This window comes from Cuculus canorus, chromosome 13 (assembly GCF_017976375.1).
Source record: "Cuculus canorus isolate bCucCan1 chromosome 13, bCucCan1.pri, whole genome shotgun sequence".
In the NCBI taxonomy this organism is placed as follows: Eukaryota; Metazoa; Chordata; class Aves; order Cuculiformes; family Cuculidae; genus Cuculus; species Cuculus canorus.
Window position 1 is genome coordinate 3,852,290 of NC_071413.1, and position 24,999 is coordinate 3,877,288.

Below are 24,999 nucleotides of genomic sequence, written 5' to 3' on the forward strand. Positions count from 1 at the left end.
GCTGCTGTTCCGGGCTGTGCGTTTTGCCATAGCTGCTGTGCGTGGCTGAGGCCGGAGGGGACCCTGCTGTGGGAGGAGAACTGGGCTCGCAGTGCTACTCACAGCCTCTGCTGTCTCTCCAGCTTTAACCGTCTGGATCTCCCTCCCTACAAGAGCTACGAACAGCTGAAGGAGAAGCTGCTTTATGCGATTGAGGAGACAGAAGGATTTGGACAGGAATGACGGAGCTTTGGTGCTTTCCCGGGGTGGGGAGGGCCCTGGAGCGCTGCTGCTGGCCACAAGGTCCTGCCTGCTGTGCCCCACAGAGCCCAGTGCCGAGCCCTCTCCGTGGGACGGTGTGCAGGCACCTGCAAAACACTGTTGCTCTTGTTTCTGTACGAGATCTGCACTAATGCAGCTCTGGGGGAATGGGTCCATGTTTCCCTCCCCAAACACATTTGAGGCATTACGGGGAGGTGGTCACAAAAGCCTGTCTCTGCTCGGCTTGTGAGGGGCGTGGGCTGGCACAGAGGGGGGGGGGCGAAGCCCTGGGCCTCAGCAGGCTGCCTTGCGGGGCTCCCTGGTCCCCTCTCGCAGTTACACGAGATCTGGTTTTGGCACAGGCTATTTACCCCCTTAGTATTTTCTGCCTTTTCATGGTGTTTTAATACATGCAGGTGAGGAAATGAAATGGCTCTTGAACCAACTCTCAGGTCGCATTTAGGCCCTGTCTTGCACCCAGCAAAGGTAACAGGGGACCCCCAGGTGATGCCGGGGCTGATGCACTGCACAAGGGCCAGGACGGCCCCTTCCTGCACCAGACCCATGGTCACCCAGGCCCAGGGTCTGGCTGACTGTGTCCATTGTGTTTCGATTTAAAAGAGTGTGGCCCCTGTGCTGTTTTATTTAAGTGGTGTGTTGCTCAGAGCTGGTGCTCTGCAAACAGCCCTCGGGGCTCCAACCGCGTTCTGGGCACATCTGGCCTTTGCTTCGTTCGTAGGTTCAGCCCAAACTTCCTCTGTTTCCTCTGTGGCGGGCCAGGCTGGTGGCAGGAGCTTCTGGAGCTGTGGGTGAGGGCAGGATCAGGCCTCTGCCCCTTGCCTGGATGCCACCTCTGTTGCTGTCCCCCCCTGCCCCAGGGAGAGGATGCGTGTGAGCGTTGATGTACATAGCTGTACATAAAGGAAGTCTGTGGATACAAGACATCGCAATAGCTTTTGACTGGTAACCGGATAGTTTTGTACTGCACCATCCTGCCTCAGTGACGCCGACTTCTTGTGCAATAAAGGATAAGCAGCTGCCGTGGTGTGTGTCCCTGGTCGGTGTGTCACACGGGGGACAGCCCCGTGTAGCCCCTGGGGCTGAAGGGCTGTGGTGGGCGCCCAGAACTCGGCAGCAGCATCGTCAATAATACCTCTTTTTTCCCTGACCACACTGCGCAGGAGTGTCAGGCTGGGAGCAGCGCTCCTGCCTGCTTTCGCCCAACCTATAATCACACTCAGCTAAAAATGTCTCCAGGACGCTTTGCCAGGGCTGGATTTGCCTCCCCGTGTCACCGTGTGAAAGCTAGAGTGGCATTGGTGGAATAAAATCAGGTGGAGGAAGCCATCAGCCATAGGCTGATGGTGTTGGTAAAGAACTCCACCATAAGCAGAACTAAACAAACCCGCTATTCATATCGCCAGGGGCCAGCATGCATCTGGTAATTTTGCTGTGACTTTGCTTTTCAGCAGCTGCCTTGGCTGCTTGGTTCTTTGTGTGGATTTGGGGTGTTTTTTTGGGTTGGATGGGTTTTAAGTCTGTACTTGTGCCGCACTGTGTGAGATCCTTGCCAAGTGTGGCACCACTGGTGCCAGCCTAATCCCTGCAGAAATGCTTCAATCGCTGTGGGCAGGCAGTTGGCACTTTGCGGTCTCCTGGCGCTGCTGTGGTGCTGCGGTTTACGTCCTCCTGGAGCACTGGGCACCGCTCACGCCTTGGCCGACAGGATAGCAGGGGCATTGGTGTTGGTTTGTGCCCGGGAGGGGCACGTCCCCTCCTGTCCCATCCCCTATGAGATGCTGCAGCCCACAGCCACCCTGTCCCTTTGGCCCAGGAGGCCAGAGGCTTGCATGGCCTTTCCCTGTCATCCTGGTGTAGGACAGTGATGTGGGATGGGACAGTGGGTTCCAACTGTGGTGGCTCTGGTGACTTTGTGTAAAGGAGACTTTGCTGGTGTGATACCACCGCTGTGCTCTGCTGAGGCGTGTTTTGGTGCTACCGTAACAGTTTTCAGCATAAAGAACGAGCAAACAGGGGCTCCAGCATGCTCTGGGCAGAGCCAGCAGCCCACGCACCTCCCCAGGCAGGCAGCCAAGCCGGTTCCTTCACTGGCACAGAGCTGTGGAAGCCGTGACAGCAGCAACGTGCCACCTGCGCTATACTGACAGGCCACAAGGTGCCTGGGGACTGTATAAACAGGAACCAGATTAAATACACAGATGTTTGTTGCATGGAATTGGCTAATTTGCAAGGAATTGCTCCTGAAAAATTATAATACCTAGGCACACAGTAAGCAGAATACAGCAGTGACCACGCGTCTTACAGGAGGAAGGGAAGATGTTCCTCAGTGTGGCAGCACTGTGCACGACCTTCATTCCTCACCAGAGCAGCATCTCATGTCTCTCTCTCCCCTATGTTTCCACCCCTGCAAAGCTACCCATGAGTCAGGAATATTGTTTTTAATCTACTTAAATTTTAAGTGTCAGGTAACAAAACAGTTAAGCCCGATCTCCTCACTGGCCAGCTAGAAAGGATAGGAGAAAGAAAATGACAATGGCTTAGCACAAAGTAGAGTGCTAAGAGTGATCCAGCAGCAGCAGCAACAGCCTCTTTGCACCTCTCAGTGGTGCTTCCCAACTCAGCGCCTCCTCCTCAGCTCAGAAATGAACCGATGCTGATAAATCGGCTGTTGCCCAGCAGTGAACAGTGGCAGGAGATAAGTACCAAGAACAAAGGCTGGCACAGCAAGTGGTTGAAATCCTCAGCTGTTGGTCTAACACTCCCCTTGAAGGTACACTGGGGGATGGACCAGTGCAGCACTTAAAATAAATAAAAAAGATATCCCCCTGGCTTTTTTACCCCTTCCCTGTCCAGCGCTGAGCCCAAATTGCCAGGCCCGCCCTACAGCAACTGTCTGCCTGTTGTGCCAAGTGCCAGCTGGAGAAGATCTATCCAGACACATTCCAATGAACACAAAAAGCAGGTGTCAAAGTAGAAGAAAGCAGAGCACCGACCATTTCAACAAGAGAAAAGAACCCAGCATCAAAGTGATTTAGTTTACAAGATTTTTAATTTACAAATAAAAAAACTACACATTTTACTTTTTCTCCTTTTTCTCGTCTTTCTTGACATCGCTCTTCTCCTTGTCCTTCTCATCTTTTCTCTCCTTTTTACTTTCTTCTTTTTCTTGTCCTTCTTTCTTCTCTGCATCCCTGTTGGCAATCTTGTTGTTGATGAGGTTGTGCAGGGCAACCACAGAACGGATAAGAGAAGCCAGGTAAACTACCACCATCTGGTCGTTGGTCTTCAGATAGAAGGCCTTGACAAACTCTTGCAGGTTGACATCCGGTAGCAGGTTGAAGACATCTTGAAGGTGGTAGATGATCTGGTGATTGATTGGGAGTTTGCCCATGGCTACTTTCTCTAGGTAGCTCCTGATGTCCAGAAGCTTGGAGTTCAGTCCCTTCAAGCCATGGACCTGATTCGTGATCCGCTGGGACAGAGTGCCCACCGTTGTATCCTTGATATCTCTGAAACATCCACAACACAAAGAATCGGCATTAGAACATAACTTTTCATTCTCATAGGAAGTGGCATACTCACGTAAGAGGTCTCTCCAGCTTAAAAAGAAAAGCAGTTTGAAGCACAGCTGAGGTACAATTGACATTAATGCTTCAAGTCAAAGAATGAAAACAAACTGATGCAGGTTACAAAGTGTATCTACAATAGTTTCTTGCCAGTACCCTGTTAATATTTGGAATACTATTTGTAACACCAGTTAGAGAGAGAGAAATGAACGACAGGACTTCTGACTGGTGAGAGGGTGGCACGGTTTGTACAGGATGACTGCTCTGGTTTTTGACTGGAGAGCCCCAGCAGCCACACCCCCACGCAGTCCCCGCTCTGCGAGGGACGCAGCAGCTGGAGACGCTTCCAAATGCTGCAGTATTCTCCACTTTGATAGACAGAAAATGTAGTTTTCATCATCTGATGGAGTTTCAGTGGGCAGTTACACATCCCTAGCAAGGAGGGAACATGCCAGGCAAGACTGCTAAATGAGTACGCTCTTAACAGTTAAGTAGCACGTTTCCTCCAGGAAGCTGGCACTGGGAGATGCCAGATGGATCGCGTCACTGCTGTGTGAGTCTCATAGGAACGCTTTCATGTTCAAGACGCTTACCGTAGCAAGTGTTCAACACCAACTTCCTCTGCCTCTTCTGCTCCGATCTCACTAGTCACATGCTCAAACGTCTTGGAGGTTGGAGTGCCATCCTGCGAGGTGCAAGGACATAGGAGACACGCTCAGACCGAGGCCAGGGCCGAGTGCAGGAACCAAAGCGCAGCCAGCGAGCCCGTACAGGTGTCTGACACCCAAAGAGTGGGGCAGCTCACACAGCATCGCAGCGTAAGATTAACTGATGCCTGTTTGCATGACAGGACCGGGAGGAGGCAATGGGGCAAACTGCGGCAAAGCAGCGTATCAGGGGCCTGGAGTACACAGCCAAGTGGGGAGTTTGTAAATGAAACACAATGCCTTTTAAACCACAGAACTTCATAGTAGAGAAAGTGTATTAATGGAACTAGCAAAGTACCTACACACAGTCCACAAGAAATCAAAGACTCTAATTGGATTTCTTTTCTTGCTTTAATTACTGCTACCAATGTCACGAGCCCAGGGTTGGTACCAATGTCTTTTTTCTTGTGCTCTGTGTAATTTTCAATGAATGTATTTTGCCAGCCTATGCACTGGTGGATAGAATAGAGAGCCTCACTAAATATCATAAATATTTCTTTCCCAATACGAGCTTACTACATTTTGGGATACCTTTTGCCATCCTGATACTTGCTTTCAGCCAGTTAGAAGCATGTAGGCAGATCCAGAAAATAAAGACTAATATGGAGCAATCACACTAAAATTACAATCTATGCATGGGTGATTAAGGAAAACATTTAAAAGATGCCCAGGCTGAATTTCTGAGGATGAGTTTTACCCATGTGATGTCAAAACCATTACCTGGACCAGTGTAGAGCTGTAAACAGAGAGGACCACTGGGGCTGTTGTGCATTCACAAAACTAAGAACAAATCCTGCAGATACAAGGTCTACAATACAGGGAGCAGCTTCTCCTCCATAGTGAGGGCAAAGGGATGAAACTTTTTTATACACACCCAAAATGTAATTTAAATCAAACGATTGTAGATGAACAGCTAAAGCTGACTAACTCCTGGAGGTTGTTTGTCTGCATGGTGTTGCAAGCCATTAGTCAGTGTTGCTCACCCAAGACCTACCTACTCAGCACTGGGACTACACAAACGAATAAGCAGCAATACTCCAAACACCTCCGAAAACTGGCTGACAATGTAAAAGTGACATCTGAAGAGTGCTCCTCTCTGTGACCTTCTTCATGGCCACGGACATGACAGAAACAGGGAAGAAGCATTTAAATCATACAGCCAGCTGGAGCTGTAGAATTCCTTAGTGCTTTTCTTCCAAAAGTACTGGTGGGTGAAAGCTTTAGTTACAAATGCTTGGATTACAACTGGAATTTAACCCCTACTTTCAGCAGATTTTGGCTGCCAGACACAGGCCCTCACTAGCGAGTACAACATCCCCTCTGGATTATAAAATACGGGATTTTCTGAAGGATGCCACCGGATGTGTATCCTTCAGAAAATAAGGCAATCCTAACAGCCATATTCTAATGGAAACCCTTTTCCTAGGAAAACACAGAGACACATGTTAAATACTTACATCGTGAACTTCTTCAACCGAAATATAAGCTTCTGTGGGCAGCCCCAGGTCCTTAGGCTTCACATCAATAATCACCAACACCTTAGGGAAAAGCAAACGTTTCAGAAAACCAGTTTTCATGGAAAGACTACACAGAAATATCCAAGCTGGCTCTCCAGCCCACAGCAATGGTACACGGGCTGCTCAGAGGGGGTTAACTTCAGGCACTGAGAAAAGACATCCAGCTGTTTCAAAAGACTGATCCAAGTTCCTCAGTCACTTTACAGCTACCAGGTAAACGTGCTGTATCACCAGTAACGAAGGTAAGGGCCAAGGGTTCCCAGAACCACCATTTGGGAAAAGATGGGGAAGAAGGGTGGGAAGTGCCACACTTACAGAGTTAGGACAGTATCTTTTCATCAGTTCATTGATGGCGATGTCGTTCTTGTGCAGTTTAGGGCCTGTGTGGTACCAACCGACTATTCTTTCTCTAGCTGAGCAAAACAAGAAAGGATTCGAAATCAGAATCACGTAGTAAAACAACAGCAAAAAGATTTAGGCAGAGACTGAATTAGCAAATGAAGGTTGAAAACCTGATCTGTGTAGGAACGAGTGTAAAGTAGGGGGAAATGAATCACAGTAGGCAGTGACAATGACATGGCTAGTGACAAAGACAGCTTACTGATTGTGCCTATTTGTTGTAGATTACTAATCAAGTATATAACTTTACTCCTAGGTTCTTGACTAAAGTGGACTGTTTTTCATATTTCATCAGTTTGGCAGATACCAGGATATGACAGTGTGAAACTCTGACAGCTGAGAATACAAAAACTCTAGAGATGCAAACGGTAGCATGAGAATGACAACAGTTCCCAGGGCTAAGAACGCTGAAGTTATGACCAAACATTCAGCTCTAAACTCTCAAACTGTGCAGTGAAGACACTTCTTAAAGCAGTGTTGAAAACCCAGGAGAATAACTACTTAAAATGTGAATTTGTAATGTTTATGTTCATAAAAAACTAATTTCAGGGCACATCGGTGTAGAATGGGTTACACAGAGGAAAGTTTGAAATTCTTCAGAAATAACGGCATGAATGAAATCCAAATTCTTTGGAAGATACAAAGCTGTCGGGAGACTTGGGTAAACTAGTGATTTATAAATTAATGTGTTAAGAACACAAAATACTTGCACAAATTAACTTATGGAAAACCATCAGCAGAAGTGAAGCCATGCAAGGAACTAGCACGGAGTGGCTTCTTATTTTTTCCTGTGAGGGTGGGGAGGCCCTGGCCCAGGTTGCCCAGAGAAGTCATGGCTGCCCCATCCCTGGAGGTGTTCAAGGCCAGGTTGGATGGGCTTTGAGCAACTTGATCCAGTGGGAAGTGTCCCTGCCCATGGCAGAGGGATTGGAACAAGGTGATCTTTAAGGTCTCTTCTGACCCAAATTATTCCATGATTCTATGATTCTTATGTGAGCAATTAACTCTCTACCTTACTAAGAATGCACTTCCCCATACAGAGTCTTGAAAGGTTCTAGGAGCGTATTCCTGACCACAAGAAGACTTCAACTTACCGTTGACCTTCTTAAACATCCCATACATATTCTCCAGATAGTCATGGTCTAGGAACCACACAGTATCATCCTTGTCATCCTCATCAAAAGGTACTGGGAATAAAACAAAAGTATAAATATTTAAGAATTCAACTTCCAGAATGAAAATGTTTGAAGAAATACTGTTTTAGGATATCTTTGGCTGCCAAAGGGGAGTAGGTTTTAATCAGCTCCTGCTACACTACACTGCACAAGCTAACCTGCCGTGCCTGTCAATTCTCTCAGGCAGAGGCCGCCTCATAATGACTAACAGTTCAGAACTAAGGAATGAAATGCAAAGTGTTCTGAGGGTTATCCTCAGTGGGACGCTATCCTACATCAGAGAGAAATCCTCCCACAGACAAAAGTGCCTCAATAGTGTGCACAGGTATTTGATACGATAAACTGAGTGTCCCAGCAGGCTTTATAGTGTGTTGATCAACAGCAGTCTACTTAGAGAAAAATTTTTCAGTGTATAACACGTCATCACTGCTTTTATGTACCACCAGAACATCACGAGGCACTTTAAGGACTATTTGCCCTTGAGTAAATGACTAGTTATTTTGTCAGTCAGCAGGTACACAGGCTCAGTTCTGAGAACACAGATTGGCCTCAGTCCTTTAATTTACATGTATCATAAAAGCTTCATAGCCGAAAAGCTGTCAAAAAGACCAAAAAAACCTCTTTTCAACTCCAATGGAAAAAATTGGAAAAAAAGTAGTCTACACTTGGGAAAACTCCAAATAAACTGTTAAAGTCCATATATAAACTGAGACAATTTTGCTTTGTCACAGAGTAGCCCCACTGGGAAGGAAATGATCTAACTAACACAAATGGGTCAGCAAAAGCCATGCATTCAAGAACTACTTTTATTATTTAAGAGGAAACTATTTCAAAACTATGAACAATATATGTAAGAAACAAACCAGTATTTAATTGGACAAAATCTAAGGAAGAGAAGTAAAGCTAAAATACACAACTCTTTACACAAGTTGGTAACAGCCACATCAGCACCGACAGCTGTGATTTCTGTACGACACGCTGAGACACTGATCACTCAGCAGAGGTCAGTGGGTCTACTGCAGCAAAACATTCACCAGCGTTTTAAAAGAGGTTTACATCCAAAACATTCCACATTGCACAATATTACAGGGAAGCTGTGGCACAGGACTGGCTGGAATAGGTGTATTTTTGACAGCAGTTAGCATTTAATGTTAGATCTAGGGAACAATCTGTACTCTTGTCAGGGTGGCTTAAAAAAAACCAAATGCAATTCAGCTATTAAATAATTCAATAGGGTTGAACAAGGACAGGACACCCAAACTCACCTGCAAAACTGTTGGACACATCTAGTATTTTCTTCTGCCAGGAGCCCAGCAGCACACCGACAACACGTTTCTGGTTTCCAACTTTTCCTATTCTAAATGGAAAAGACTGTCAGCTCCTACAACAAAAAGCCTGATTCGGGAAAGCAGGTTACAGCAGACAACTGGGTTCATGTATTTTTTTCAAGTTAAACAGTATGTGTGTCGCAACAGAAGAAGAGTTGTTATGATTGTTCTACTACCGATTGCTAATTCACATCCAGGCGTCGTGGTGCCCTCAGAATCAAACTTGGTAATAAAGCAATGCAGAACAAGGACTCTTGTGGTACGATGCAGCTCAGGAGGGGGAATGTGACCCCAAATAAGCCCCGCTGCCGCCTCTCCCCACAGGACAATGGGCTATAAAACAGTGAGTAAGCTCTTGGACTGTTTGGTGCCACCCACAATTTGCTTTCCCAATAGCGAGCTTGTTTGCAGTATGACGTGTTTTTTTGGTTGTTTTTTTTTTTAACACTAAAACTGCTTGTAAGGTGGCACAATTAAGTTAAATGAGGTACAAATGACATCAGGTATTTAAAGGGAGGTGCTGTATCCCCTTCAGAACGAGCCCTGCTCCCCTTGCAGTGTTTTAGGGAGCAGGAGGGACTACAAAGCTGGCGAAGGGTCTAGAGGGGAAGTCGTATGAGGAGCAGCTGAAGTCGCTTGGTCTATTCAGCCTGGAGGAGACTAAGGGGAGACCTCGTTGTAGGTTACAGCTTCCTCACAAGGGAAGGAGCAGGCACTGATCTCTTCTCTGTGGTGACCAGTGATAGGAGCTGAGGGAATGGCAGGAAAATGTAAGAGGGGATGGTTAGGTTGGACGTAGGGAAAAGGTTTTTCACCCAGAGTGTGGAGGAGCACTGGAACGGCTCCCAGGGAAGCAGTCAGGGTGTTGAGCCTGACAATATTCCAGAAGTGTTTGGACAACATCTTTTGACGGTGTGAATGCTGGGGTTGCCCTGTGCGGGGACAGGAATTGGACTCTATGATCCCCATCTGAAGCCCTGTGTCCAGTTCTGGAATCCCTGGCATAAGAAGGACATGGAGCTGTTGGAACGGGTCCAGAGAAGGCTACAAAGATGATGCGAGGGCTGGAGTGCCTCTGCTCTGAGGACAGGCTGAGAGAGTTGGGGTTGTTCAGCCTGGAGAAGAGAAAGCTCTGGGGAGACCTTAGAGCAGCTTCCAGTGCTGGAAGGGGCTCCGGGAAAGCTGGGGAGGGGCTTTTTACAAGGGCACCGAGTGACAGGACGAGGGGGAATAGCTTTAAATCGGGAGGGGGAAGAGTTAGATTAGACATAAGGAGGAAATGTTTTGCTGTGAGGGTGGGGAAGCCCTGGCTGCCCCAACCCTGGAGGTGCTCGAGGCCAGCTTGGACGGGGCTTGGGGAAACCGGATCCAGGTGTCCCTGCCCGTGGGGAGTGGGACTGGACGAGCTTTGGGGTCCCTTCCACCCACCCCCTCTGCGACCCCCGCGGGTCCCCCCAGCTCAGGCCACTCTGTGTTTCCGTCTCCCAGCGCTCGGCGGCTCCGAAAACCCGCACCGCCATGGAGCGCCCGCGGGGCTGCGGCGCCCGGCCCGGCCCGTGACTCAGCGCCTCGCCCGCGCGCCCGCCCCCACCTGTTGAAGTGATCGACGACGCTGAGCAGCACCAGCGGGTGCACCACCACCCGGTCCACCGCCAGCTCCGGCATGGCGCCCGCCCGGCCCCGCTGCTGCCGCTCCGCCGCCAGCCCGGCCCGCACCGCCCGCACCAGGCCCGCGCCGCGCCGCTCCCAGCCTGCCCCGCGCGCGGGGCGGGGCGGCGCCGACATCTTGGAGAGGTCGCTGTCGTCCTCAGGGCGCCATCTTAGAGAGGTGGCGGGAAGGAAAGGAGGCGGCACCGCCGCCATCTTGGAGAGGGTGTAGGCGCCATCTTGAAGAGGTCGCCGGAGCCAGGGCGCCATCTTGGAGAGGTCGCGGGGCCTGAGGCGCTGCCGCCGCCATCTTGGGGCAGTCGCGTCTCTCCGGTGAGGGTGGGCCGCCCTCGCTCAGGGTGGAGTTCAGGGGCCTCCCGGTACTTGGGTTCGAAGGGACCTCCAAGCCCATCCAGTTCCACTCCCTGCTATGAGTGGAGACACCTCGCACTGGATCAGGGCCCCATCCAACCTGGCTTTGAACACCTCCAGGGATGGGGTAGCCATAGCTTCCATGGGCAACCTGGGCCAGGGCCTCACCACCCTCATAGTGGAGAATTTCTTCCTCATATTCAATCTAAATATTCCCCCAACTAATTTAAAGCCATTCCCTGTTGTCCTTTTACTCCTTGCCCTTGTAATAAGCCCCTCCCCAGCTTTCCTGCAGCCCCTTTCAGTGCTGGGAGCTGCTCTAAGGTCCTCCTGGAGCCTTCTGTTTTCAGGCTCCCCAGGGAAGTGGTTGATTCCTCTATACTGGACGGGTGAGGCTCAGCTTGATGAGGTGCTGGGCCATCTCATTTAAACTATGCATCACCAAAAAAGGCTGGAGCAGATGATCCCTGAGGTCCCTTTCAACCTGGAATTCCTGTCAGCAGGGTTGAAGGGAGGTGAGTAGCCCCTCTCCACCTCCTGATTCAATACCTCCAGGAACGTTTGTCCCATAACCTGTCTGGGGAAGGAGGGTCAGGGGCTGGCCAGCCCTCCCGTTGGTGCTCATCTGGAAGATGTGTAGCATTTGCCCTTTTCCAGTTATCAGGAACCTCTACTAATCGCCATGACTGTTCAAAAAATAAGAGAGCAACCTCACAGCGATGTGGTATTCACTGTTACCGCTAGACAGAAGGTTTGAAATGCAGGAGTGCTGTCTTTTCATCCTGATGGAGACCGAAAGTGCTAATAGCATGTAGAAAGTGGTATCCCGGCCTCCTCAACTTCAGCGTCCATCTTGGCAACTTCAGTCATTGCTGCAGCCTCAGCTGGGAAAATCCATCACTCTGGCTCTCACTTCAGAGCTTCAGGTAACCCCATAGTTACCACAATCATAAAAGTCTGCGTAAATAAGCAGAAATCTCTATTAGTGCTTGCTTTCTCCTGTCTTAGGGTACTTTGGTTTTGTAGGAAAACCCAACATCCGTCAGTCTCATTTTGTAAATGATTTTTCCTCTTTGAAATAGAGATTTCCTCCATGTAAAGGAGCAACAGACTCTGAAGTAAGCTGGGTGCTTAGGCTGGTCTTTGTAGAAGGGTTTTTGCACCTCAAGAGTAGGAACTGGTAGATACAGAGCTTGTGTTTTATATTTTACTGCTAATAAGAAAATTGAACCTGTGTCTTATTATTCCTGAATCTACTATGGAGGAGTTATTAGCATGAAAAGTATAAGAAAAATTCTTAAGGATATTCTCACTGGTTTTAAAGCATTATGGTATCCCTTACTTTCTAAACTTTTTCCATGTTATGTGTTTTTTTGCATATGTCTGAGGTCTCACCACGTGGCGATATTCTGGGTGAAATCTAAGGTTTTGTGTTGCTGTCTTCTTTTAATGCTTAGCAGATCTCAGCAAAAGCAGCATGGCTTTACAAACTCTACGAGAATGAGAGACCTCTCGTGGAGTTTTTTAGGCGTTACATGTTTTAGCGCTTTTAGAAAAAGAAGTGCCTGGTCGAGTTTTTAGAGGTTTGTTGTTTTTTTTTTTTCCAGCAGAGGGAGACATCTGACCGTGAAATTCAAATATAGTCAGCATTCTTGTAGCTTGTTTTATCAATATACGTATAAAACTCGATGTTCAAATTAACTAGTTCAATAAGTAATTTAGCTCATTGATTTTTGGGCATATCCTAAGTGCCATTACAAGCTACGGATATTTTAAATGCCATTACCTAATAGAAGGAATGTTTTAAGCACCTTTTATTGATTTTATTACTGCTTTATTTTGCTGTCGTGGTTTAAAATCATTTTAACCACTCTGTAATCAAGAAGAAATATATCGTTGGTGAAATACAGTCAATTTCCTAAAAACCTTTGACATCGTTAAATAAGGAATTACAGTTGTTAAATCATGTCAGGCAATAACCAAGGGACAGAAGAGATATAAAATTTGGAGCAGTGGGCCAGCATACCAGTAAGCTGTTTTGACCTTTGACATTCAGACTCCATATGTGACAATCATGCTTCAATTCTGTTCTTGGTTCTTACATCAGTCAGAAGAGATTTAAAATCCCAGCATGCCAGGAAGGTTGTGGGAGGATAAGGGAGTCTGATCTAGAGACAATTAAGGGGCATTTTAATGACCTGCTGTGACTTTTTGTTAAAATTAGTCTCTAACTTAGCACATTTGAAGTTTCATTTGCTGGATTGTATTGCTCGTAGTTTAGTGTATTGATGTTATACACAAAAGGAGTAAATTGAGTCGGCTCATAGGGATTTCAGTTACTTCCCTTCCCAGCTCTTTTGACTTGAGAAGATTATCAGTATTATTGAGCTAATCAGCTGGTAGGTGCAGACTGGGAATACAGGCAATATGTTGCTTAATCAAAGAATTGAAAAGTAAGTAATGAATGTTGGTGCTCAATAAAAAACAGCTAATGAGTTGATTGCATTGATGCTTGATGTAATTTAACTGTAGAGTGGCAAACATCAATACTTATATATGATTTGGCTCAGGATTGCTGAGCTGAAACTCCAAGTTTAGAGAGATTCTGCAGTATGCGAGCACCTGGCAGCTGATCTGAAAATGGGGAGGGAGTGAGCTGCGTTTTATTCTTTAAATGGAACATGTGATTCCATCATTAATTGTTGGGCTTCTACTCTGTTAAAAAACCAGAAACAACACCCAAAACTTACACAACTGTTTTCAGAGGTTTAAGAATAATTTGTATTGAAAAGTAGTTTAAAAAATCAAATTAATGATTATAAATGTTAAACCAACCTCTGGTCTTCATTTAAGAATGGTCTTGATAACCTTGCAGCAAAGAAGCACTGACCTGTCTGCGGAGATGGGCATGTGCTGTATCTGAGCTGCTCTCCGTTCTTGTAGTACCTGTTATGACTGCACTTTAAAAGAATGGCCGTTTGCAGAAAGTGAACACTGTCTTGAATGGTACCACCTGTAACTTCATTCTGAATTCACTTTTTGCCATTACTGTCTTCTTTTTGATCTGTTAGGTGTTGTAAACTCTCTTCAGGTGTAAGGTATACTTACTGGTGGCACAGAAGGATGTCTTTGTAGCCTTTTCTAAGCCAAGATCTGCCACGGTTGGCTGCTGTGAAGCAGCAGGGAGAAAACTGTTGGTACCCAGATTCTGAGTATCTTCTACACCTTTTGTCATGTCCTGATTTCTTTTTCAGCCCTGAGGATCACAGTTCTACTTCAGAAATGTTGGACCTCCAGTCAGGAATTGGTGTTTGTCTTTAAATTGTGTAATGTAATTAGATGTTTCAGAAACTTGGTTTTATTTCTGTGACATGTCCAGTGTCATGTTTGGGCCTGGATCTTTATTAGATCGGTGGTGTGTTCTCTGGGCAGCCATCAAGCATGGCTTTGTGGAGTCCCTGCTTGCCAGCTGTTTTCTAGTTTAGCTAATGCTGGCCTACAAAACTGCAATAACACAGCCGAGGGACACTTTTAGTGGCCTTATCACTTGCCTTCTCCTTTCAATCTGTCAATATTGGGGGGGGGTGTCATCGATGGAAATTTGTAATAGGGGGAAAAATAAATGGAGGTAATTCTGTTGACAGAACCGCAGAAGAGTCTACTTATCCACAGACGAGGGAAAGCATACATTTACTGAGTGCATTCAATTTGTATTTCAAGGTGTTCTTTCCCATGATGAGAGTTAGAAACATAACAGTGCTGTAAATGAAAATACTGGCATGGCACAGTTAACATCCTCGGTTTATCGAGCCCATGGTCTGAGCCCTGGATGGCTGTGTGGTAGGCTACGCCCTCCAGCCTTACTGCCTGCTTTGTGTATAGCTCTCAATGTGTGTTTTTCCATCTTGTCTGAGAAGGAACTGCTGTTTGCTGCTTAGTAGCCTCTCCTTGGGAAGAAATGTTTGATGATCCCTGTTGTGGAGTCTCTTCCAGATAAAGAGGGTCCTCTACATGCCCAAAGGGCAGAGTGCGTGAAGGAAGATTGCATAAGCAAGCAGATGGCGGGCTGTGGGCTGGGCAGGCTGGGAGTGAGGGAGGAGGGTAAATCATGCAGAAGGTGGTAACACTTCACTCTGATTTGCTGTTTCTGTGTAACTTTCTGGTGTCCGCTAGTGATAAGTGACATCCTTGGGACTGTGGCTACACTAGATCCATGCAGCTGGGAAATACTGATGCTTGATACTTTGGATCCTAATCCTAAATGACACTTATTAATATGCTTCTTTAATGCTGGTTGACACTGTACTCAACGGATGATGCCATAAAGAGGGTCCTCGTCCAAACTGCAGTTTGCTTCTGAAGGCCTCCAAATAACCATTGTTTTGCAAATGTCTTTTCTAGAATGTAATCTTTTAACTTTTAAATCTGTAATTATAAATGGATCCGTTCACTTTATGGTACAATCTTTGAATATTTGTGTTGTAGTAGTTTATTGCTCTGTTTCCGTGTCGGGTGCTGTTGCTTGACCCAAAGGTAAGTATAGAAACAGAACTCATGGTACTTACTGTAATTTGGCCATCTGTGAATATTGCTGCAGTTTCTGCCAATGGATTTAAAAAACTTTTGTCCATACCTGTGGGATAGCTGGTGACTCAGATAATCCTATCTGCCCTACAACAGTGCAACCATGGAATTTTGATATAGAAACATTGCTTTCTTCAGTTAAAAACAGTTTGTAGAAGTATTGTCAACATGTAATGTAAAATTATTGAAGAATCCTTCATGTCTTATATTGAACACTTCTGATTTGGTTGCCCTGTTCAAACATCACAGGTTATATAAATGTCAGGAAGATTTTAACTGTTTTTTTTTTTCAATAACTAAGTCACTGACTTTAATTTTTATATCTCGATACAGAGAGATTTGCTTATTTTATTCTGGTGCCCTTGCTACAAAGTGATTTTTTTTAAATAGTGGAAACAAACAGTTAATAAAAGAATGCACAACAGGTTCTGGTCAAACTTATTTTTCCACACCTTGAGGACTAGCAAATTCTTTAATATGAGATTTTATTTGTACAAAGCAAAACTTCAAAACCACTCAAAAGCTTTCTTATTAACTGCTGTCAGTCCTTTGATTTACAGGGGCAATAAAGATCTAGAGGGGGCACATTTATCATGGAGTTCAGCACACCAGGAGCCATTTTCTCAAGCTGTAAAGCCAAGTGATAAAATGAGTTCTTTTGTTCTATAACCAAGACACATTCCCTGTTTTTAAAAATGTGTGTGTTGGACTTCTTGGCTTGTAGTTTGGCTGTGTTCCTGCAGTACATTTATAAATAATGAAAAATTGCTAACATGCAGATGCTGATGATGCATCTGGAACAACAGACTGAAAGAAAGAAACTTGCTTTTAACTTTGGTTTGTTCGCTAACTTTTGTCCAGTGCTAATTCTTGTATGAATTTTTAATAGTGCTTTTAAAACTAGAGATGGGTGTGGTGTGTGGGGTATTTTTAAGTGATTATATACCTCTCTGCAAAGCTGAAATAATTCTGGTTAGGAAGTAGTAAAAATACACTGTTTAAAATAAAGAGCCACATTCCTAGGGCATAGTGCTATTCTGCAGGCTTCAGTTGCTTAATCTGTTTCTAAATTTGTATTTGAGTGACTGAGTGCTGTTCTTTAATGTTAGTGGACAGAAAAGTTTTAGCTTTTTGTCTAGGCCAAAATATTGATGGCTTGTATGTACACTTCATTAGCTGACATAGCTGTTTGGGAGGAACTGATTGCAAGAGTAAATATCCCTGCATGTGAGCAAGGGGCTCAGGATCTGACTACAACTTGAATACTGAAAAAAGTGAATTCTGTTTTTCCCGTATAAAAATGCTGCCACCTACAGCCTCTTCCTGGGAAAGAGACGCATTGCTGCTTTCACCAGTCCTTTGCTAGAGCTCTATGAAGCCCAGTTATGCTCAGCTGTGCAGTGTTGTGGCACAGTCACCTGTGAAACAGAGATAGGAGAAAGGACTTGCAAAAAGTACTTGTCAATATAATTTTTAATATAATAATCTTTAATTGCAAATATAGAACTTTGTGAAGTTGCTGTTGATGTTTTGGCTCCAACTGGGCTGCTGTCGTAACTTGTGGAAGATTGAGTCTGAAAAAGATCAGAGGCATTAAACCTTGTTCATATTTAAACCAGCACTGTGCTGTGGTGCCTGTACAACTACAGTGGTGCTGCCGCAGTGCCCATTTGTCCTCAAGCTACGCAAAGTGTGATGGATAGGCCTGGGAGGTGTTTTGGGCAGTAGCTGTTTCATTGGTTTTATTCTTAGTTTCTTTTGTAGACAAACTTTAAGGAAAAGCCATGCTGCAAGCAGATTGCACTCGCAGCAAAGTTATCACATAGCTCTGACTGTGGTGTTTTATGGGCAAAACCACTAAACAAAAGGACTGAAGGTGTATATGGTCTGCTGCGTCGTATTTGACAGTGGTCAGCAACAGCTTTGTAAATTAGTGTTAGAACATGTCAAACAAACAGTGGTATTGTCAGAATAACAAATGTGGAACAACACAGGTCTTCCCAAATCTATTTATCAATCAAAGAGCAAATGCTCTTCGGCTGTACAAGGTGTGTGTGGGACAATCAGATTTTCATTCGCCATACTCTGCGTTAATAGTTTGGAAGCAGGGCTTTTACTATTATCACCCTAGTTCATAGCCTGTGAAAGCATATAACTGAGAAATTAAAGGTGATGTTTCTTGGTGGCTGACTTGTAGTAGTTTCTTATCCAGAAGGAAGCAGCAATTACAGCAAACAAAAGACCCCAGCTGCTGTACTAGCTTATGAAAAACTAAAGCTTTGGTTGACCTATCATGGCAGTCATCTGTAGCGTAGGGATTTTGCAGATGTCTTTGCTAATTTTATTTTGGCACTTGGAATTTAGCAAGAAAAGATGTGGTCTAGGAGGCCCACCTTCTCATATAGCAGTGTGTTACTTCTGATACCTATATTGCAAACCCTTTGGTCTCTGATATTTAAGGTCAGAAATTATAAGGTGTTGTGTGTGGTGTGTGGGTTTTTTTTTGTTTTTTTGTTTTTTTTTTTTTAACCCTGGGGCCTCTTATACTGCAGCGTCTTGAAAGATCCTAGAGCATTGAGGGGAGAAAAAAATCCGAATACTTTGTTTTATGAAGCAGTTTTGGGGTCAGTTTTTCTAAAATGAATGCTTTTATGTTGGATAGTTTAAAGACCATCTGTTAACTGAAACCAACCGTAAGTGAAGTTGCAGTTATGTTTCCTATTAGTCTTGTATCTTTCCTATTAGTCATGTATGAAAGAATACAGAGACATCCAACAGAACTCAAATTAAAAATTGAAAAAGCAGATGTTGAAACTGTTGGCTTGTTGCTTTTCTTTTACAGGAGCAAGTAATTATTAATGGATCACAAAAATACTGTAAGACTAGTTTTGTAAACTGTTACCTAGAATCACAGCTAAGATGCATTTCTGATTATTGTATATTGCAGTTGAAAATTGGAGTATTTCACTTGGAGACACTGAAGAGGGTTTTTAAAAAATAGATCATGAATGTTGTGTCTGGAAGCATACAATGAAAGATAAAATACAAAATTTTAAATGGTTATGCACTTCTAGTCTCTCAGGGATCATTTATTATGTTGTCATGGTGAGCAAGGAATAAAAAAATAAAATAAAAAGGCTGTTCCTTGGGTAGTTGTGACTTATTGGTAGTTATCTTTTACAAGAGTTCCATGCTGACTTAAGTAAAGATTTCTGAGAAAAACACACAAACTTTATTTTTCAAATAAATTCAGTAAGAGCTCACAGCCTTCCATGACACCACACTTTATTATTATTAGTGTACACTGCTGTGAGAATAACACTCACTGCTGTTTAATAACAATGGCTTTCCATGGAATTTCAGAAAGTCTGAAATGAAAGGCAGAATCGAGTGCTGTAGAAAAATTAAACCAGTCCGTCCTGAAGCCAAGATACTTTCATCATTACTCTGTATTCTTCTGCTAGAAGAATAATTAACACCTACTGTATATGCAGGTCCACATGATTTGACTGAAGAATTCTTAATGGCTTCTGTGTGTTAAGCAGGAGGTCCTCTCTTGCCTGAATAAAATCTCCTTAAGCATATTTCTTTCACACTTTCTCTTTTCCCATCTTTAACTTGCAGTAAAATACCAGGAATTTATGCACTTTTGCCTATGTAAAACTTTGTCATGGAGAGGAGAGGTTAATTGGTTTGAATTGTCCTGCTGCTGGAGGAAGCTTGTGTGATTGGCATGTAGTCAGGGCAGCAGAACAGTACCAGCTGTCCAGGATCTATGAGGAGATGCCTCTCGGGTTTGTGTACTGTCTGGAAGTTGAGGTGTTTCCCTGGGACACTGAAGTTAGGAGACAGGACAAAGGTCCATCAAGTGTCAGAGTAATCATTGCAAGGGTGCAGAATTACTGTTGCCAAACGTCTATCACTTCATTGTCTTCAAGGCCACTTTGCCCTCATGGACAAATCCCGAATGCTTACTACCAGTTCTTGGAGAAACCTTGGCCTCTAGTCCTGTGGAGGTTACACAAGCAATATTGCATATTGTGGTGTTAGAGGGCACTAGGCTTAGGCTCCTAGAGCAATGGAAGACTGGTTAATAGAAAATGGGCACTGTTGGGAAGACTTTCTGGTCTGGATACCCGGAGTCATCCAGATTTAATGTGGTTCTGTGTCAACGGCTTTTTTGCCTTAAACATAATACACAATCACATGGAAGGTGTCTGTTGATATTTTGTCTTGGGGTACCCTTCAAGTCCAAATCCTTTAAGGCCTGTCTGCCATTGGGCATTGACCTCCTTCTTTTATATATACAACGGTGTTTTTCAGTTGGATACTTTACCACCTGTCCTGGTCCCAGTACTTCTTTTACAGTTTAAGAATAATGTGAAAAGCACATCTTCTTCCAGCAGACAAAACTGGTTTTACACCATTTCTCTATAAGCCTGATATAGAAAAATACGGAAAAAAATAAAATAAGCCTCCATTGGCAACTATTTTCTTGTAGAGAAAACGTATTTTAGGATAGCATTTACAAAGGCTTTATTGGTACTTCGTTTCAATCTTTCAAAACTGTTTCCATAATGAACAGAAACTTTAAATGTATTTACTTTATGTCAAGGCTTTAATATTAGGCAATTACAAATCCTATCTAGCCTAGGTCTGCATTTTGTAGACCAAATTTACTGTTGTTCTCAGTGCTGTGCTGTGTTAATTATGTTGTAACGAAACATCTGTAATAGGGATGTCACGTTTGTTTTCCTTACCTTAGAGAAAGAAGAATTTCTCCTGTAGCTACAGCTGATATGGTTGAACCAGGCTTGTGTTTAAGCCCTGCTAGATGCTGCTGAGGAGCACTGCGACCTGTAGCAGGTACGTGCCTGGCACCTCCCACTTGCTCCCTTGTCAGCCTGGTGCTGGCTTTCCCCCTCCTCTCAAATATTCCCTCATCTGCATGTCTTCTGCCCTTCATCCCAAATTTGACTGCATTTGTGTAGGTGTATGTATGTATAAACGTTAGAGAATGGAAGACTGCAGTTGTGCAGAGGGGGCCTCTGAGATCAAAGGATGAGAGTCACTTATATTTAGTGAGGGAAAGCATTATACAAGGTGAGATATGATCATCGAATGGTGAACTCTTAAATTACTTCTGTAACTGATAAGCTGATTGTTTATTGAGTGGCTTTTTTTTTTTTTTAATGGGAAGCAGTCTTTAGTGGGGTTACATCATGATGACCATCACCTAAATGTTGCTTTCATTTTAAAGCATTATGTACTATGTTTGTTGATGTAAACATGCATAGGATTTTACTAAAGATTACTTTTTCAGCTTATGAAAAACTGTCGTTCTAGCTCATCCCTTCCCAGAATCTGGTGGTAGTCCTTTAAATTTCCCTTTGTTCGTATTTGATTCTAGAAAAAGTTAATAAGTTATTCACCAAGCTTGGTGGAAGAAGATTTTCTTAGAATATAATATTAAGAAAGGTTCTACTGGGGTATGAAGGTAACACCACAAGGGGGTACTATAATTTTATCAAATTTGCCTTGGTAGGTTGTTTTATTAATGTAAAGTGATTACAGCCCGCAGAGTTAATTTTAATATGCTAATACACCACAGCAAGCTGGGAACTTAAAGAAAATGATACAATTAATTTGAATTTATAGAAGGTAGAGAAGCTTAGTAAGGTCATCTGTACGTTATATTAAGATTGCATATAGGCTTACCAGATTTAAAAGTCAGTTTTCTTAGCAGCAAGCTTTAGAAGATTGCTGTGTGTACTTTATTGACCTCTGCAGGAGGAAGTTAGCCTAGTTCTGCAAAACCTACGTTCTATGAAAAGTTCATTTTCATGGGAGAAAAATAACCCTGTACTTTCTGAGTATGGAAAACCAATGTTAGATATGTGTATGTGGTAATGGTTTAATGCCTGTATGAAGTGGGAAATGTATTAGGACTTGAAATTTTTTGTTATTATTATTTGGCAGTGAAAAAACACATCCTCTACTATTCTTTCAGTGAAGTAGTTATTGTTGATTAAACCTTTCGATAAAATACATTAATATGACTTGTTGAGCACATGGGTACAGGAATTGTGTCGCTCAGTCTTGGGAAGGAGTTAATATGGCTCTGGGTTTGTTTTTGAAGGGAAGAATGTCAGAGCTGTAAAATATCTGGGCTTTTGAACTTTTATGTCGCTGCTGTGTTCGGATAACGCCTTCCTGAGCTCCACAAGAATAGGGCAGAAATGAATTTAGCAGAAGCAGGCTTTTTGAAAATCTTGTTATATTTGGCCAGGAAAATTAGAAGTCTAAAAACTAAAAAGGAATAAAGAATGAGGGAACTAAACAACAGTACAGCAAAGCAGGAGTTATGGGAGACTAAGGCTAACATTTTGCAGCTTATGGCAATTTGGCTGTTTTATCAATCTAGAGCAGAATTTATCTGAGCAGCATAACTGCTCCTGGTGCAGAGCAGCCATGATTTCAGGCTAGGATCCCCGAATGCATCATGCGGACGTGAAACAGCACCACCACCAGTAATACAGAATGATTGGTGGAAGGCAGATGGGTGTTAAATCCCAAGGGCTGCCGTGGGGGATGTGTCCTTGTTGTCTTTGGTCCACAGAGAGCCCAGTTAGAAAACAGGAAAGAAATAACATCAGCTGAACGCCTGAGAAAAATATTTTCTCACAATTTGTCATTCCTGTGATCTTGCTGAATGAGTTTTACTTTCATTAGAGGTTTCTAAGATCACTATTTCCCCCCAGGATATGGGAAACCAGGCTGATTGTCAATGCACCAGTCCAGAGGCTAGTTTGCCAGAGACAATAATTGGCAATGATGTAAAAAATGGGATTTTCCAAGTGCTTTTAAGGATGGTTTCAGTGGCTGTTTGCAGTCTGTTATTACAATCTACACATGGCATCTGGTATATTGAAGGGTACTCTGAACTGGCAAGGTCACTATTGCAAACCTGCTATTGATGCAAGGAGATGGATGTATGAAACCCACAGTCATACCAAGATTGATCCAGGTTATTAGCAAAACCTGCCAGATTTCTTCTTTCTGAAATCCATGTAATGTACAAGCCTTGGAGAAATGAGGACTGTAGCGGCATTGTCCTCACTGGTGGGATTCTGTCTCTACCAGTGGGACTCTCTCCTTTATCTGTTCTGTAAACCAAGCAAATCACAATTGTCCATGCATTTTGAGTGCTTTCTATTGCTGAATTTTTGTCCCTGTGTGAGGAAATAAACACATAAAGTTGAGAGTGGCATTTTGGCAGAGTGTATGGACTCTGATATTTTAGAAGGTCATAATAAGTCAGCTTCTGCAGAAAACAGGTCCTGTTTTACTGGGATCACTGTTTATAATGGTTTCACAGAACCTGACTTTCTTCTAAGTACTGCATACCAATGAGAAAGGAGAAGAGGAGAATTTTCCTCCAATGGCAACAAAATGCTGTTCATTCTTGTCATGGTTTTCTCTGGTCATTCCTTGTCTTTGTGTTGAACATGTGCCCAAGGAGCATCGTCAGTACTTATTAATGAAGCAGGGAGGCCTGTCTTTGTATTCTGCACTTTCCACAACAAGTAGAGGAGGCTGGCTTTAAGGACTTTTGAGTAATAATAAAAGGGTACGATTTCACTGGGTATGAGTTTTGTCTCAGGAAGATTGCTGGAAAAATATGGCAAAATTGGGAGTTCTAGCAATACGAATGTTTATTCACAGAAACCTTGAATGTAATATATTTCCAAGAAAAAACAAATGAGCGCATTCTAGAGTTGTATAACAAATTATTGGTATTAAATTATCAAATTATATGCACAATTAAATTTTTATTAAATAAGAAATAATGTGTGCAATATTATGATAATCTTCTAAAGTAGAACAAGTTTTTAACTTTAACAGCACCATGCACTCTGCCTCTGCTTCTCAGGGGACTAATTTTAAAAGTAAGGCATTCAGCAATTGAAAAGGAAATTATAAAATTAGTCACTTGAGTAATTTAAAGATGCAAATAAGTATCCCAACTGTGTTGATACCAGATTTAGCTGAATTTACTATGGCTGCTTAGACCCTGTTATTCTAATTATTCCAGCTTTGTGTCAGACTTAATGCAGAAAGATTTATCTGTTACAGAAGTTTCTTGTGGTACTGTATTACTGTATTGTGTGCTCACTAATGCACTTACTGGCAAAAACTTATTCCAAGATTTTTTTCCTCCTAATTAGAAGAACAAAGGCCATCAGGACTGCTTTATCATTGCTTCTTGTAAGGATACCAGAGACTTGTAAGCACTTTGATTTACCTTGCTGAGCTGAAGTATGATGCATGTATGTTCTGATATTAAATGATTTAGCGTAACTAATTGAATTCCATGTGTTGGAGTCTGTTATGAGTTCAGTAAAAATCACCTGTAAGAATGATATGCCAGGTTGGACCTTCTGTGTTTTGAAGGCTGCATGTTACTTCCATACAAGATGTTGACTGGAAGCTCCAAGTACAGTAGGTAGTTCATAATCATTACTCTTATGCAAACACAACAACGAGGGAACTGGACCACTCTGCTGTTCAGGTATAAAACAAAGTCATTCCCCTGATCGTCTTATGCTGATATTTGTGATGCTTCTATGCCACAATCGTATTGTAGGAGAAAGTGAAAATATCCTACTTCAAAATGAATTGACAAATATCTTTCATGGAGTAAAGATAAGAATTCAACAGGGGACTAAAAATAAAGGCAAGGCCTTTTATAAACTTATAACTCTGTAAGTGATGAAATACCTTAAAAAACATGTGTAGTTTTGTTTTTTATTTAGTAAAGAAATCAGCATAACTGGAAGGATGGACCTGTTCTATTAAAAATGGAAGAAAATTATTCTTGAGGCAACTTTTTAAATGGGTAGAATTTGAACAAGGCTGTGTTCATCAAGGCTGTAGAGAAGAAGGTTGTACGAATTATGATGTTACGTGATGAAGACTTGATCAAGGCATTTAGTTGGATGGCAAGGAAAAGTCATGTCCTAATAATGTCAGGCAGGAGGAATCTTAAGTTAGATTTCATGGAAGAAACAGTGAGGAAAAAATGAGACTTGGGTAATGGCCAGACTAAGTCTAAAAAATAGCAGATGGTGATCACTGTTTGTGAAGATGCGTCACAAGAAACAAGGAATGCCTGAAGGCACAGATTGAAAGATACACTTGGTAAAGCTGTCTTTAGTCTTATGCACGTGAGAGAAAGGGACTATAATTTTAGTTTGGACTGGAGAGACAAAGCAGGAGGAAAGAGATGGAAGAGAGTTGTTGATTTGAATGTAACAGTAGAAGCATGATTGAGAGCAAATTTGCCTGAGGACCAGGTACATGGCTGAACCATTATTATAGCTTTTTGAACGCTGGCAGATACTCAGCTGTGTCTGCAGTCCGTACGCCTTGCACATCAAAAA

General features: G+C 43.4%; 2 protein-coding genes and 1 long non-coding RNA gene across 5 annotated transcripts in view; 2 read left to right on the plus strand and 1 right to left on the minus strand.

The window, feature by feature from the left end:
• Positions 1–3,276, plus strand: part of WWP2 (WW domain containing E3 ubiquitin protein ligase 2) — a 44,539-nt gene extending 41,263 nt beyond the window's left edge. For 2 of the 3 annotated variants that reach the window (XM_054078406.1, XM_054078404.1), the window contains exon 24: positions 123–3,276. In XM_054078406.1, the coding sequence (XP_053934381.1) occupies positions 123–222 (100 nt within the window). In that variant the 3' untranslated portion in view covers positions 223–3,276. The remainder of the gene's footprint in view (positions 1–122) is intronic. The other variant, XM_054078405.1, reaches the window with a different exon arrangement.
• A 40-nt stretch (positions 3,277–3,316) lies between these two features.
• On the minus strand, positions 3,317–10,729 carry PSMD7 (proteasome 26S subunit, non-ATPase 7). Its single transcript, XM_054078427.1, has 7 exons — positions 10,545–10,729; positions 8,891–8,982; positions 7,545–7,637; positions 6,367–6,464; positions 5,992–6,072; positions 4,421–4,512; positions 3,317–3,770 (listed from the first exon to the last, which is right to left on the minus strand). Exons 1-7 carry the CDS (start codon positions 10,616–10,618, stop codon positions 3,338–3,340), a joined length of 963 nt encoding a protein of 320 aa, XP_053934402.1. The 5' UTR covers positions 10,619–10,729; the 3' UTR covers positions 3,317–3,337.
• Positions 10,730–10,878: 149 nt separating this feature from the next.
• The window catches only part of LOC128853466 (uncharacterized), an 82,484-nt gene continuing 68,363 nt past the window's right edge, over positions 10,879–24,999 (plus strand). The window contains exons 1-2 of the long non-coding RNA XR_008451997.1: positions 10,879–11,898; positions 20,322–20,422. This is a non-coding gene — a long non-coding RNA (uncharacterized LOC128853466). The remainder of the gene's footprint in view (positions 11,899–20,321; positions 20,423–24,999) is intronic.

What these genes read in the sequence shown, in the direction of transcription:
- PSMD7 (XM_054078427.1), bottom strand. Translation starts at nt 10,618, where the DNA reads ATGCCGGAGCTGGCGGTGGACCGGGTGGTGGTGCACCCGCTGGTGCTG. An exon ending in GATGTTTAAGAAGGTCAACG is followed by an intron (nt 6,465 to 7,544) that starts GTAAGTTGAAGT and finishes TGTTTTGCTCAG; the next exon opens with CTAGAGAAAGAATAGTCGGT. An exon ending in AAAGATACTGTCCTAACTCT is followed by an intron (nt 6,073 to 6,366) that starts GTAAGTGTGGCA and finishes CTTTTCCCTAAG; the next exon opens with GTGTTGGTGATTATTGATGT.